Here is a 16137-nt window from a genome sequence, read left to right as displayed (position 1 = left end):
GTCCAAACTGAGCAATCGGGGGAGAAGGGCATGGCCTATAACACTTGCTGTAGGCTACTTTTTACTAGTTAACAAAAAAAGCATGTATGTAATAAAATATATTCACCCCACCCAGTAGTGTAATCAAAACTTACCAGAAAGCATGGAGTCCTTGGCTCAGTGTAGTAGTCTGGCCTCAATAGCATCTCATTACTGTGCAAGATCTTGAGAATCAGCTGTACATGTGACTGAAGAATGCACTGTGGATGTAGAGCGTTGCAATTCCATTGAATTGGGGATAGTTAAACCAAAATATGCCACAAGACCTAGAATTGCCTTGTGTATCCCACAAAAAAGTTCACTCTTTTATAAGCTATCTTTAAAAAAAAAAATGAATTTAAGCAATATTCCCCATATTCCCAGGCTTAACTTCCCTTGGAAAATTTACGGAAATTTACCTGAACGTTTCCGACCCTTTGCAACCCTAGCAGCAATGCTCCCCATCCAACCTAACAGAGCTTGAGGGGATCTGCAGAGAAGAATGGGAGAAACTCCCCAAATACAGGTGTATCAAGCTTGTAGTGTCATACCCAAGAAGACTTGAGACTGTAATCGCTGCCAAAGGTGCTTCAACAAAGTACGCGGGTGGCTTTTAAATGTAATATTTCAGACATTTTTGCTAATTTATAATTAAAGAAATGAACGGTTTTGCTTTGTCTTTATGGGGTATTGTATGTAGATCGACTGATTGCAACAAAAAAAAATTTTCGAATAAGGCTGTAACGTAACAATGTGGAAAAAGTGAAGGGGTCTGAATACTTTCTGAAAGCTTTGTATACACATACTTTATCCTCCACTGTATTCTCCCTGTTCCTCCCCTTATTGCACCTGTCAGAGCAGGTGAGTCAGACAGGGGCATTTGGAAACATTTACAGGCTAGGAAGGTACAACAAGGAGAGTTGGACTCCAGACTACTGAGTCTCCTGTGCGTAACCTTTAACTTGCATGTCAAACTCAAGGCCCGGACCTCTAGCCCATTCAATCTGGTCTGCAGGTGGCTTTTCTGTGGGAAAACTTATCTCAGTTGACTTTGAAATGACTAAAACCAAATCAAAACTGTGTGGACCTACATTTGTGGTTGGTTTACTTTTGTCCTGCTTGCTAACAGTCATCAAAACAACTAAATCTAGACAGTTGGGAAAGCATCGAAAGTTCCAAAAGTGATGGAAAAAGATTTTTTTTTTTGCTAATTCTGAGGGCAAGGAAGTATAATAAATTAAGTGCGGCCCTCCAGACCTTGGTGAAGACCGAGTGCGCCCCCTGGGGAAATGAGTTTGACACCCCTGCTCTTACTGGTTAACTGGCACAGAGGCCCTGGTCACAAGTATTAATCCCCTGGCTACAGCACACTCAATGTCCTCCCTCTGTGATTAAGGCTGCACTGGGACCAGTGCCAGAGATACTGGGTTACCAACCATTGCCACCCCAGCTTCCCAGTAGCCTAGAGTACTGCTGCTGCTTCAGGTTACTGTGGTGTTAGCGTTACATCACCTTATGCCTGATGGCTTCTGGCATCAGAGGATACAAAAATAGTTGTTTTTCTCTCTCTCCTTTCTGTCTTGTCTCTGTGGGTTAGATGATGACAGGAGAAGGCTATTGATGGATGAGAAGTGGAGTAAATGTTTATTTTCAGCTCAATAAGATGTCTCAGCCTGTCTGTAGCTTAGGGGAGAAGAAGCCAAATCAAATGACATGACAGGAGGCAATTCCTCAGCTGAGATATTCAGGCCGTTCTAGAAGGACCTATCTAGCTCTCATTCAATATCTCATACAACACAGATTGTAGGTGCAAGTGATCATCCACATGTCAATCCACTGTCCCCATTCCTGATTTTAAGGCTTTTTGTAAAGGTACAAGTCACAGATTCATTCTAATCAATATTTAGCTTAACTATGGAACTGTCCGGATTGGTTGTATTGAGCAAACAGCTGATGACTCAGTCTCGGATCAATCCATGAATCTATTCCATGCTTCTGTAATGTTAGGGTTTTGCCCATTTTAATCCCCTTCTAAGTAGAGCAAATCTCGGCAGGAGTGTTTTGCAAGTCATTTGCATGGCCTGTAACCGAACCAAGAGGAATAGAAGCAGTAGAAACACCGGTCTTTTCTGGCAGACAGAGGTAAGACTAGACTTGCTTTTTTAACTCCAGACCTTTGCTAAGGCATTGTCTGTTTGCGTAACCTTCTAACATGGAAGGAATTATATCACCGCGAACAGGCGCCTACTTTAGTAGTCTGTCTGGCAGACTGTATAGCAGTCCAGTCCAGCTACTCTCTGCTCTACATCAGGCCACGCCTGAGGGCTACAGCCTACAGCTTGCTAATGGAGCCCTGATTGCTCCCTATATGAACAGACTGTTTTGCACACATCCAACTGGGCACTAAGCTGGACAAAAATTATTATTTATATATAAAATAGGATAATGTTTCCTGCTATAAAACTTCCATCATTTTTCCCTAACACTCCCTCCCATCACAGCAGACCAGGTGGGTGGATCTGTCATTGATCTTTGCTAGAATGCTCCAATAGTGATGATTTCATTCTGTTAGGAGTGCTCTCTGATTATGTCCCACAGGTCCGATTGTGAGTGGTCTGCCTCTGATGTTGGTGTCTGTTATGGGTCTGTCTTCAATTGGACCAAAAAACAATTATGCCAGTCCGCTGATGATACGACACCTGCTACAGCACCGATGAGTCATGATCAGGAAACGCTCTCCTGTTGGGCTGAAACACACAGCTAGATTTGAATAATCGTGGCTATTTATGGCTAATTGTTTTCCCCTTTAACCAAACATCAAATGTACCATTTATGTAGCCAGCTTGTGGTTTGATTGAAGGTTTAACTTCTTGCCACAGATATAATTATTAGGGTTGGGCGGTATCCAGTTTTATCATACCGTTTCTGTACTATATTACCGGAAGTTTACACAAGGGGCGCTATTAAACAGAATAAGTGTGTGGATGGATGGATACAATCACAAGTTTGGACACAAGGATTTTTCTTTATATTTACTATTTTGTACTTTGTAGAATAATAGTGAAAACATCAACTATGAAATAACACATATGGAATCATGTAGTAACCAAAAAAGTTTTAAAAAAAAATATATATATATATATAATGTGACTGCTTTGCACACTCTTAGCATTCTCTCAACCAGCTTCATGAGGTAGTCACCTGGAATGCATTTCAGTTAACAGGTATGGCTAGTTAAAAGGGGTGGCAGGTAGCCTAGTGGCTAGAGCGTTGGTCCATTAACTGAAAGGTTTCTGGATCGAATCCCCGAGCTGACAAGGTAAAAATCTGTTCTGCCCTTGTTCAAGGCAGTTAACCCACTGCTCCCCGGTAGGCTGTCATTGTAAATAAAAATTTGTTCTCAACTGACTTGTTCATTATTATTGCAAGAACAGCTCAAATAAGCAACGAGAAATGACAGTCCATTCATTTTAAGACATGAAGGTCAGTCAATCTGGAAAATTTCAAGAAAGTTGAAGTGCAGTCGCAAAAACCATCAAGTGCTATGATGAAACTGGCTCTCATGAGGACCGCCACTGGAAAGGAAGACCCAGAGTTACCAATGCTGCAGAGGATAAGTTCATTAGTTAACTGCACCTCAGATTGCAACCCAAATACTTAACAGACATCTCAACATCAACTGTTCAGAAGAGCCTGTGTGAATCAGGCCTTCATGGTCGAATTGCTGCAAGGAAACCACTATAAATCGACACCAATAAGAAGAGACTTGCTTGGGCCAAGAAACACGAGCAATGGACATTAGACTGGTGGGAATCTGTCCTTTGGTCTGATGAGTCCAAATTTGAGAATTGTGGTTCCAACCGCCGTGTCTTTGTGAGACGCAGAGTAGGTGAACGGATGATCTCCGCATGTGTGGTTCCCTCCATGAAGCATGGGGGTGGGGGTGTTTTTGCTCTTTGACACTGTCTGTAATTTTATTTAGAATTCAAGGCACACTTAACCAGCATGGCTACCACAGCATTCTGCCATGATATGCCATCCCATCTGGTTTGTGCTTAGTGGGACTATCATTTGTTTTTCAACAGGACAATGAGCCAACACACACATCCAGGCCATGTAAGGGCTATTTGACCAAGACGGAGAGTGAAGGAGTGCTGCATCAGATGACCGGGCCTCCACAATCACCCGACCTCAACCCAATTTCAGATGGTTTGGGATGAGTTGGACTGCAGAGTGAAGGAAAAGCAGCCAACAAGTACTTAGCATTTGTGGAAACTCCTTCAAGACTGTTGGAAAAGTATTCCTCATGAAGCTGGTTGAGAGAATGCCAAGTGTGTACAAAACATTAAGAACACCTGGTCTTTCTCATACTCTTTTGTACAAAACAATATTTTTTAAATTATAAAAAAATATACACCAAAGGGATCTTGATCCAGGAGGGGATTGAATGTATTTGGTGTAACCAAAAAGCTTGATCGTGACATCTAGCCATCTTAGCTAGCAAGTTAGCAAATAAAAGGTATAGCTAGAGCACTGAGCTAGAGAGAAATTATTTGTCATCTTAGATTTCTTATAATTATACTTAATTTAAGTTTATAAGCAGTAGCACTTATAACTAAGGAAGGGGGGTTTATGGGTACCCACAAAACTGGTATCGAAAATCATACTGTCGATATTTCAAAATAACCCGATAAACGCTATGTCGCCCAAGCCTAATAATTATATTTTCTGCCTAGGAACAATCATGACACCATCTCAATGCCAGCTGTATGTGTGAGGTTGCTGCTGTCATTTTCTGAAAAAAAAAAAAAAACTTTCACAGTCGTAGACACATAGAGGGGAGTAGACCTGAACAGTGGTTTTGTAAATGAAGATGCCAGTAATATGCCTCTCCCAGTAATCCAAAGAGTCTCTCTATGTAGTGTTGTGGTGTCTCTCTTATCATGCTGTGTGTTTTTGTCCTACATTTTGAATCCCAGCACCCACAGGAGGCCTTTTGATAGGCCATCATTGTAAATAAGAATAAAGGTTGAATGGAAAAATTAAATATACACACTGCTCCTTCCTCAGTGCTAGTTCTGCACTGCTTCTTCTTTGCCCTTCGGGACCAGATCACATGACTTAGGTGTTTACTTCCAAATCCTCTTCCTGTTTCAGACCCACCCAGTCTAGCCCCTCCCCTCTCCAGCTCGCTTGTCGTCGTCCCCCTCCTTCTCGCCATCTCTCTCTGACATTTGAGCTACAGAGCGAAGGCTGTCTGTTTTTAGTCTTGAAATTGTCTCAGTATCTTTATTCTTTATCCCTTGTTAATCACTGGCTGCATCCCAAGTAGGGTATCTTTCCTTCATTCCTTTCTCTCTACTCATCCCTTGTTCTCTCTCTCATGCGGTGTGTCTCTTTCATGGACTTGACAGGCAGCATAATAGATTAAGACACGCTGCAGTCAGGACTGCTGCAGGGAGAAGAAGCTGCTGCAGTGTGTGTTTGTCCGTGTGTGTCTTTGTCTGTGGCGGGAGCCTCTTAAAGGGACACCCTGCCTGCGTTGGTCAGTTGGTGGCTGGTTAACCTGCAGTGGCTCAGAATAGCATCACGGCAGCTTCCACGCTCTCCTCCCTCATTTCATCCTATTTCTGTCGCTTTCTCTTGACACTTCTTTTCATCTGCTCCTCCACTCTTCCCCTCTCACCAGCTCTCTCCCTCTCGCTCACCTGGTATTAGTCTGTTAATCTATGGAGTAACGCGGTTATGTGGTCTAAAGATCTGAGTCGGTCAGTTAGGGAGAGTGGTTGAGTCATCAGTGTAGTGTTTAGACTAGAGGACAGACAGTCGGTAGGGATCTCCTTTGCAACGCGTTTCAAAACGGGAGGGAAACGCATTGCCTGTGAGTCATCATACTGGAGGTATAGCTACTCCGCCATGGTGTGTGTGATGCGTGTGTACATTTTTAATTCATGCATGTGTTGTTGAAAGTCGATCTCGTGCATGTTTTGGCGTGTGTGTGTACCTGTGTGTTGCTGTCATGCCTGTATTAATGTCAGTTTCGCCTCTCTTGGTGTTCTTGCTTTGACGGGTTCTGGGGCGCTCACAATGGAGGCCGCCTTTCAGGACTTCCAGTCTCTGTGCGTTGATATTACGCATGTTCATACAGGCGTATCTCCTCTGTGCAGGCAGGTTCGGGGGCTCTCACCATGGCTGCAGCATTTCAAGACTTCCAGAGGAGCGAGTCAGACCGGCTAAATGAGATGAAGGGTCATCTAGAGATTGCCTTACTGGAGAAACACTTCCTTCGTAAGTAACCTTAACAACTCTAACACACATTTTTTGCTTTTTATTCATCCTCCATTGCTACAGTAGCTATCTGCTTGTGCACATTAATTGGTGAGTCAGTGAGAATGGGAGGGGCTGGAGGATTGGCTGTTAATGGGGAAAGAGGATGTTGGAGGGATGGGTGACGGAGAGGAATGGATGAGGGAGTTGGGATGCTCCGTAGCCTGAGGGGGAGCACATTCAATTGTGCTGACTCATGTTTATTCTTTCTCACACACCTCTGTGCTGGGTCAGACACTCTAATGCCTCTGGCCAATGTGGCTGTCCTGCCCCATTAACCCCACTCAGGGACGGGTAAACACTGTACCAAGCCTTCACTACGGTGTAGTTGCCTGTGCTGTTTGTGTGTGTGTGTGTGTGTGTGTGTGTGTGTGTGTGTGTGTGTGTGTGCGCACGCGCGCACAGTTTTTCTATCCACAGGTCTGCCAGTGTACCTCTCCATCCCTGAGAGTGTGAGCTAGCATTGCTGAAGCAGTATGATTAAAGCCTATTGCTGTGTGGCTGAAGCTATAGGCTACGGATAAAGCTATTGCTATATGTCCAAAGCTATAGTGCTACAGTGAAGCTAAAGCTATATGGTTAAAGCTATGGCTAAATGTACAGTGCTTAATATACACTCCCTAGTATTTATTTGGACAGTGAAGCTAAAATGTTTAATTTAGCTCTCTACTCCAGCATTTTGTTTTATGTGGCGACAGTACAGAATATCACCTTTTTATTTGAGGGTATTTTCATGCATATCTGTTTTATCATTTACAAATGAAAGCACTATGTATCTATCCCCACATTTGAAGGTGTCATAACTAAGTATTTGGATAATTCACTTAGTGTGTCAGGGCTGGGGGGGAGCAGCAGGTGTAAAAAATAAAATAAATAAAAACAGCACAGAAATAAACTTCCATAATTCATAACATACCAACTGCCTCTAGTGAATTTTTTTTATTTTGTTTTTGCAACACTCTCTCATCAGACATTGTAAGCAAGCTAATGACAATGCCTCCTAAAGACATGATTTACATCGGGAAGTTGATGATGTAAATCTGCTAGTTAGCTAGCTATGCTGTCCCAAATTATTATTTTTACTTGATTTGAGTTTGTTCTGCTGCTGACGTGCCTCTTACCAGTGGCAATTTTGGCACATAAATCTTTTTGTTAATGCATGCCAGCAAAGCCACAACGGAACACTTACATGAATTGCACTATAACGGTGGCAAACTGTGCCCACAATCTGTTAGGGCCTACATTAAAGCACCGTGGAGTCAATCCTTACCACTGCTTCACCTGGCTGTCAGCGGAGCCTTGTATGGCATCGTTTACTGCCTTTTTTAAAACACATAGCTGATGTTGCTGACTTGCTTAAACAAATGTGGTTTCTACTGACAATTGATGTACAAACTATGGCATGAGGGACGACAAGCAAATAAGAGGCAATCTGTAATTTCGATATGACATTTTAATGAGCAAGCTCAGATGCATGTAGTGAATATAACTTTGTTCAGCACTTTTGAAATATACAGCGACGGGAAAGAGGCGACTATTCTTTCTCCCTGTACACCAAGTCAGAACCGTAGGATAAATAAGGGGTGCATATAAGCAGACAATGAAAGCTCTTACAATATTCAATGATTACATTTCTCTAAAACAGGCTATAGACTACATGTGCACCACCATTTCAGAACAGTAGGCTAAGATAAGAGGGGGAAGGGACCAAATTGTTAGGGTGAAGCACTTGAGTTCCCAATTGTCTTGAACTCACTGAAGTCTGAGGTTTCCGAGTTTCCAGTTCTTTTGAATGTGGCAGAAGTCATGCTGGATTGGCAGCATGGCCAATGTATTCAACCTTTTCTGGCATGTGAATGTTTATATCCCTTTAAGCTTGGAAAAGAGACCCATAAACCTAGACTTGGACCATACACCCACTCCACTGAATAGCAGGCAAGTGATTGCTTTACAAACCACTGATTCCTTCCAAACCACTCATTGTTGAGTTTGAGATTTCCAACTTGTTGTGTAATGTTTATGGCCAATGAGCACCAATATGTTATCTATAATTTCTCTTCATATGACAAGGATAGAAAAGGATTTGCCAGTAGGTCGACTTGATTCATGATGACTGCTATCTAAGACTTTGAAAGTAAGATGTTGACATGATCAGTCCAATCAAAGCTATGGTAGATGTGATTTGACACCATCTTATTTGCGGCCTATGACCTTGAGCCTTCTTGGATGGGCACTTCTAATGTAAATATATGGCAGCGTCCAAGGGGCTTGAATTTGAGCTCTCCCCATAGATTTTGCGGTGACTTGGTGTCCCCGTGAGTAACAGAACACTGAGCCAATCATCCTATTCCCTGGCTGTCCCACCACCACAGAATGCACTGAGTTTGGCTGAAACACCTGCATTTTGGAGCTGCCTTAAGAAAGCAAAAAAGAGACCATAATATTTGTATGCGGTTTTATTAACTAAGTTACTATAAACAATATTTTTGTTTGCAAATTGAAAAAACAGGCAACAGTTATTTTTTAAATTATTTTTTGCAAATTTGATGAGCAAATTGTTACATTCCGAACATATAAATTTTTTTTAAAGAGACTTAAGAGTAATGGAAGAGGGATTTGGGATGCTCCGTAGCCTGAGGGGTGGCAAATTCTATTGTTGACTCATGTTCATTCATTCACTCTCTCACACACTGTCGTGTCTGTGGCATCATTAACTGAAGACGTTTATCAAATAACTCTAATTATTACGCGATTAACTGATTAATCGTGTAACTGTAATTAACTAGGTCGGGGCACCAAGGAAAATACTCGAATTACAGTTATAATTTTCCTAATATAACTGTCAGATATAACATATTATAAGATCTGATCTATTATCTTCTTCTTGTTTTAATGATGTGTTATTACCTCGCGTCCAGTCTCATTCCAAACGTCGTAAATTGTTATCTGCACGAACCCAGTCTTCACTAAGTCATCCATACATCAATTGTCTTAATCATTTATTTACTAAACTAAGTAATTCACAGAAAGCATACAAAACAGTAGGTATCGTTAATTGTAATGGTAGAGGAATGTGCCCTAGTGGGCTAAACCGGCATGGCGGCTTGTTAAACAAAGGGTGATAAAGGGCAGCAGAGGAGGCACAACAGAGTTGATAAATATTAACTGTTGATATGCTAATCCTTTGCACATGAACGCTCACTCATTCGGAAACAATTGCAATCGCATGCATGCATGCATGCATGCATGCATACATGCATACATACATACATACATACATACATACATACGCTCAGTGTGTCGTCGTGATCTTTGTTGGAGAGTCTCTCTCTCTCGATGTTTCGTCGGTCTTCGCGTTCAATGACACCAAATTTCTAGCTGCAGACTAGTAAGTAATATCAGACTTGTTATTATTCTGTCGGTATCGATAGTCTAAAAGTTTAACCACGTGGTATGGTTAAAGTTCAGTAGAGGAATGCATGGTCAAACCTGGGCTCTCTCTTCTCGGGGTAGGCTGGTCTGCAGAAAGAAACCCTGGGTGGCTTATATACTGAACGTAGAAAAGGCTGTCACATGACGTCTGTGTCCCTGGGGGCGTGCCGATGACTTAGTTAAGCTTTGAACAGACATACAATTCTCTCACATTAACACTAGTACATAGCATCTCAACATATTCCAAATGGCTTTATCCTTATTCATAAATGTTATACAACCATTAGATGTAAGTCTCATCGCTGAGGCTAGTATATTAACCTTAGTATGGTAATATGGCCATATTGTCTCTAATGAGTTTCACAAAATTGTACCAAGCGGACCAGTTCGTAGCTGGATTCTTCACCGATCTTTTATACCTTCTCCAGAACATAAATGTTGTTCGGTTCCCCCGTCCTGTGAGTTGGAAGAATTCCTTTGTCTCTCTATGAAACCATTCTGTCTCAAAACTGTGGTCTGTGAGGCAGGACATTCCCTTTGGAATTTACGACCGCCTTCTGACCACAGCAGCCTGGGTAGGGGGAGGTAGGTAGGGGGATGGTGCATAGAAAAGGCCTGGTGCAGAGGGAGGGGGTTCAACTGTGCTCGCTGTACCCAGAGAGAGGGCAACGTCATGACAACACACACACAAAATAATTAATAAATTTAAAAAAATCCAGCGAGGGCACTTTCTCTTAGAAAGGCAGGTGCGAGGGCACTGGTTGATTCCCATCTACATGTCAGAAGTTTAGTATTTTGGTCCCATATTCCTAGCAGGCAATGACTACATCAAGCTTGGCACTCTACAAACTTGTTGGATGCATATGCATTTTTTTTTAAATTGTGTTTCGGATTATGTTGTGTCAAATAGAAATGAATGGTAAATAATGATTTGTCATTTCGGAGTCACTTTTTAATTGTAAATAACATATTTCTGAACACTTCTACATGAATGTGGATGCTACCATGTGTCATGTCTTTGGCATCATTAAAGGTGAAGACTGTTATTTTATCAAATCAATTATCTGTGACTAAACTAATCATGTAAATGTAATTAACGAGGAAGTCGGCACCACGGAAAATCTTCACATTAAAGTAATTTTCTGAATATAACTCTTCAGATATTTTAATATCTGATCAATTAGTCTTCTATTAATTAATTATTCTTTACCTTACGTCAGTCTCATTTCAAACGTCGTAGAATTCTTGGTTATCTGCACGAACCCAGCCTAAACCATGAATCATCCATACACCAATTGGCTTAATAATGTATTTACTAACTAATCACAGAAATGCATAAACGAACAGTAGCTATTGGTTACTAACAATGATAAGGAAGATCCCCTAGTGGGCTAAGCCGATATGATGGCTTGGTGGACAAAGGGAAGTGGGTGTGGACTGAGAAAGAAGCGGGAAAGACAAAAGGGATCACTACACACAGTTTAATTATATTAATTGAAATGCTAATCCTTTGTGCATGAACGCTCACTCATTCGGGAATAATTGCATTCAATGTATATTTACGCCCATGTGTTGTGATCTTCTGTGTTGGAATCTGGTTCGTCTGCTGGAGAGTTCATCCGAGTCTCTTTGTTTCCCTGAACATCAATCTTTCGGCGGTTGTCAGTATTCTCGTCCCAGGTTTACATAATTTCTAACTGCAGACTAGTATCCAAGATTTGCTCTAATTCTGTAGGGATCGATAGTTCAACTTGAGACTATTTCCAGCCGTGTAGCCAATGCGCCACGTGGTATGGTTAGGAATTCAATAACTACTCGCAATCACAGCTCACGCTGTGGCTTTGCTTAGTCTTGGCACTCAAACCTGTGCCACCTCAGCTTACACCAAGGTATGCGTGGTCTGAAGAGGATTTTCTCAGGAGGGGTTTTTATTTGTAACAATAGAAAAGGCGGTTCCATGACGCCAGATCATGTCTGTGCTCATGGGGCGGGCCAATGACTTAGTTAAGCTTTTAAAGTGACTACAATTCTCTCACATTAAAGGTTTAACATCACATTTCACAAATAGTTTCATCTTTACTCATTCATTTTATACAATAATTAGATGCAAACCTCATAATGGAGGCACCTGTATAAACAGAGTTAAGGTAATGTGGCTGTATTGTCTTTCATGAGGTCACAAACATGAAACAAAATGGACCGCTTACACATTCTCGATAAAACATGGATATTGTTCAATTCTCAAAATCTGTGATGTAGTAGAGGTTCCTTTGTTCTACTGTGAAACTCATTGCATGGACAGGGAGAGTCTCTTTACGGAATTTATGACGTGGGGGTTAATAAGTTGTCAACCTGCCCCCCCCCAACATGGGAGGGGGTTGTTCACATCTCTGCTAGCTAGTTCACTGAAAGGGCTAGCGTCATGACACATGATTATGGATAATCTGTTACATATGCCGGGAGTCAGGAAGCGGGTGCAGAGGGTGAGTTTTTTTTTTTTAATATGGAACAGATGCAAAAGAACCAACATGAGAAGTCTACTGAAGGAGAGCTGATAACAACATCTAAAGACTGATTAACACAGAGGGCTAAATAAAGGTGTGCCTAATGATGAGGCGCAGATGTGCGTAATGGTTGCCAGGTGTGCGTAATGATGGGTCGCCAGGACCTGTGGTTAGTAAACTGGCGATGTGGATGTGACAATCATGAATGAATTGTGAATAATGAGTGACAAAGTTACAGAAGCATAAATATCATACCCCCCAAATTTCTTTTTCGAACCTCACTGTTATTGGTAATGGTGAGAGGTTAGCATGTTTTGGGGGTATGATCTTATGACACCTTCAAATGGGTGGACTTCAAGATGGTGCCGACGGAGATGGTCGCTTCGAGTTCTTAGGAAACTATACAGTATTATAAAAATAATTCTTACATTGTTACCCAAGGAAATCTTATTACATACAGCCGGGAAGAACTATTGAATATAAGAGCAACGTCAACCAACATTACTACCAGGAATACAACTTTCCCGACTCGGATCCTCTGGAACCACCACCCAGGACAATGGATCTAATCCCAGTAGCTGACCCAAAACAACGGAGTGGCCACCTAGTCAGGCTCCATAGACGTGCACATTGCTCACTGCTCCCGAGTATACTACTCGCCAATGTCCAGTCTCTTGACAACAAGGTAGATGAAATTCGAGCAAGGGTTGCCTTCCAGAGAGACATCAGCTTGTAACATTCTCTGTTTCACAGAAACATGACTCTTTCGGGATATGTTGTCGGAATCGGTTCAGCCACCTGGCTTCTCCATGCATCGTGCTGACAGAGCGAAACTCCTCTCTGGGAAGAGGAAGGGCAGGGGTGTATGCTTCATAACGACTAATGGCGTAATCATAACAACATACAGGAGCTCAAGTCCTTCTGCTCACCCGACCTAAAATTCCTTACAATCAAATGCCGGCCATTTTACCTACCAAGACAATTCTTACTCATTCTTACCAAACTCAATGTCAACAAAACATAGGTGATCGTGGACTTCAGAAAACAGCGGAGGGAGCACCCCATCCTATCCACATCGAAGGGACAGCAGTGGAGAAGGTGGAAAGTTAGGTTCCTCGGCGTACACATCACGGGCAAACTGAAATGGTCCACCCACACAGTGTGGTGAAGAAGGTGCAACAGCACCTCTTCAACCTCAGGAGGCTGAAGAAATTTGGCTTGTCACCCAAAACCCTGACAGACTTTTACAGATGCACAATCGAGAGCATCCTGTCGGGCTGTATCACCGCCTGCTATGGCAAACTACCTGCCCTCCATGACACCTACAGCACCCCATGTCACAGTAAGGCCAAAAGGTTCAAGGACAACAATCACCCAAGCCACTGCCTGTTCACACCGCTACCATCCAGAAGACGAGGTCAATACAGGTGCATCAAAGCTGGGACTGAGAGACAGAAGCTGTTTTTCAATCTCAAGGCCATCAGACTGCTCAACAGCGATCACTAACTCAGAGGCTGATGCCTACATTGAGACCCAATCTCTGGCCACTTTAATAAATAGATTGAGCCACTTTAAACAATGCCACTTTTAAATAACGCCACTTAAATGTTTACATATCTTATTACTCATATCAAATGTATATACTGTGTTTTATACCATCTACTGCACCTTGCCTATGCCGCTCAGCTTTCGCTCATCCATATACTTATGTACATATTCTCATTCACCCCTTTAGATTTGTGTGTATTAGATAGTTGTTGGGGAATTGTTAGATATTACTGCACTGTCGGAACTAGAAGCACAAGCATTTCGCTACACTTGCATTAACATCTGCTAACCATGTGTATGTAACCAATAACATTTGATTTGACACCTAAAATGCTTTCATTTCTAAATGGTAAAATGGATATGTATGAGAATACCCCTAAATAAAAGGTGACATTCTGCTGATACCAGTTGTAATCTTTTTTTAGCATTTTCTTTTCAATATTCTTTGCTTGCTCGCTTGACCTGTGTCGCTCGCTTGGCCTGTCGCTCAGTCTGTGTGTGTGTGTGTGTGTGTGTGTGTGTGTGTGTGTGTGTGTGTGTGTGTGTGTCTCCCTCTGTCGGTCTGTTCTTATCCCCTCGGTTATTGTTCTCTCTGACATGATAGTTTAATTAATCAGGCGTAGTCCATCTCAGCCCTGTAGAGGGTCCTTATGAAGAGCCTGTCACACACACACACAGAGATGGATGAGAGACTCAGCATCTAATAACAATACGGTCTCATCACCACTACTCATTTAGACAGATAATATGTCCCGATGAATGTTGTCTACAGAGTTGAGTACCATTGTGTCATTGGTACTTAGCGCTCTCTTTTGTCAGGGTAATTTGCCGTTTGAAGTTCACTCTCCTGTTTGTGTAGGATCTGTATGGAGAGGGAAGGTGGACTGTTGTATAAGAATCTGCATATATACTGGACATACTCATGCATTATTCAACTCTGCTTTGTTATCAATGACAGTCTTCCATAGCTGATGTTTGAGTTAGCGTTTAGCATGCTATAGAATACTGTCACAACATGGCAGATTTGCCTTGCTGAAGGTCATAATAGAGATGTCAGGCCAGGGACTAAACACATCTACACACTTCATACTGAATGGCAGTAGGTGCCTGTTGTATTCGTGAACTAGAGTGAATCTGTTTCTGGGTAATACAGGTCCTGACCAGGCCCCTCTCTGCTCTCTTTCTCCCGCCCTCTACCCCTCTTTTTTCCTCCCAGTGTAATTGGACCAGTAGGAGCGGTGAAGCAGGAGAATCCATTGGCAGCTAAATGGACTTTGCTCTGTTCATCCTTGCTTTCTTCTCTGTTAATCGCTGCTTTCTTTTGTGTTCATCTTTGCACAGGTGTGTGTGTGTGTGTGTGTGTGTGTGTGGAGGTAGTGGAGCAGGGCGAATTGAGAAAGAGACGGGCATGTGGGGTCTGAGTGGCTGAGATTCGACTGGCTAGTGGTTACAGACTATAGCATTGCCTATAGTCCATCTGATCCCCCAGTCTGAACAGCTGAAACAACCTCGAGCTACTAGACAGGCTAATATGCTACTAGAACTCTGAAACAATCTGTATACAATCTGTATAAAGAGATCAATCGAACTTGACCAAAACTATACATTTTGTCTATTGTTTGTGTATTTCACGCTATGTTGAGAAAAAAATCTGAGTATAATGATTGTATGGATGTCAACCCCAGTACATGTTCATGTCATCACCAATAAACTGCATTACACTTCAAAACGACTGACTACCACCACCGATTTCTGTATGCTAGCTATGCTACCAGCTTATACGAACAGGAGTTAGCATTTAGCAGTTACTTCTAAACCTGAAAAGGGACAACTTCTAAATGTTATGCTGCGAAAACAGCCATGTATGTGTGTGTGTGTGTGTGTGTGTGTGTGTGTGTGTGTGTGTGTGTGTGTGTGATCGGACCGTAGTAGCCACATTGTGGGCCTGTTACAATACGTAAATCATGACAGATGTGATGAATATCCACTTTGGCGCACATTCAACAAATCTGGTCTAACAATCTGGCGTCCTTCTATCCCCCACGGTCTGGGGTCCATTGACCTTTTAACCACGTCTATTAGACATGGCAGCATGGATTTGATAGAACCCATGAAGGTTCGTAATACATAATACTGATGAAATGGTTGAGCTCGGCCAACCAAGGTGTGTCCCAAATGGCACCATATTCTCTATGTAGTGCACTACAGTTTACCAGGCCTCATAAGGATCTAGTCAAAAGTAGTGCACTATGTAGGGAATAGGATGCCATTTGGGATGCAGCCGTAATTGACAAGTAGCTTTTGCAGT

General features: G+C 42.2%; 1 protein-coding gene across 3 annotated transcripts in view; it reads left to right on the top strand.

Annotated features, from left to right (window-relative positions):
* The window catches only part of LOC106609111 (GRAM domain-containing protein 4), a 68639-nt gene that overhangs the window by 12215 nt on the left and 40287 nt on the right, over positions 1-16137 (top strand). For 2 of the 3 annotated variants that reach the window (XM_014207532.2, XM_014207533.2), the window contains exon 3: positions 6186-6306. In XM_014207532.2, coding sequence (XP_014063007.1) covers positions 6186-6306 — 121 coding nt within the window. Of the gene's footprint in view, positions 1-5233; positions 5919-6185; positions 6307-16137 lie in introns of those variants that run through there. The other variant, XM_014207535.2, reaches the window with a different exon arrangement.

This window comes from Salmo salar, chromosome ssa07, assembly GCF_905237065.1.
Source record: "Salmo salar chromosome ssa07, Ssal_v3.1, whole genome shotgun sequence".
In the NCBI taxonomy this organism is placed as follows: Eukaryota; Metazoa; Chordata; class Actinopteri; order Salmoniformes; family Salmonidae; genus Salmo; species Salmo salar.
This window is presented reverse-complemented; position numbering and strand designations above follow the sequence as displayed.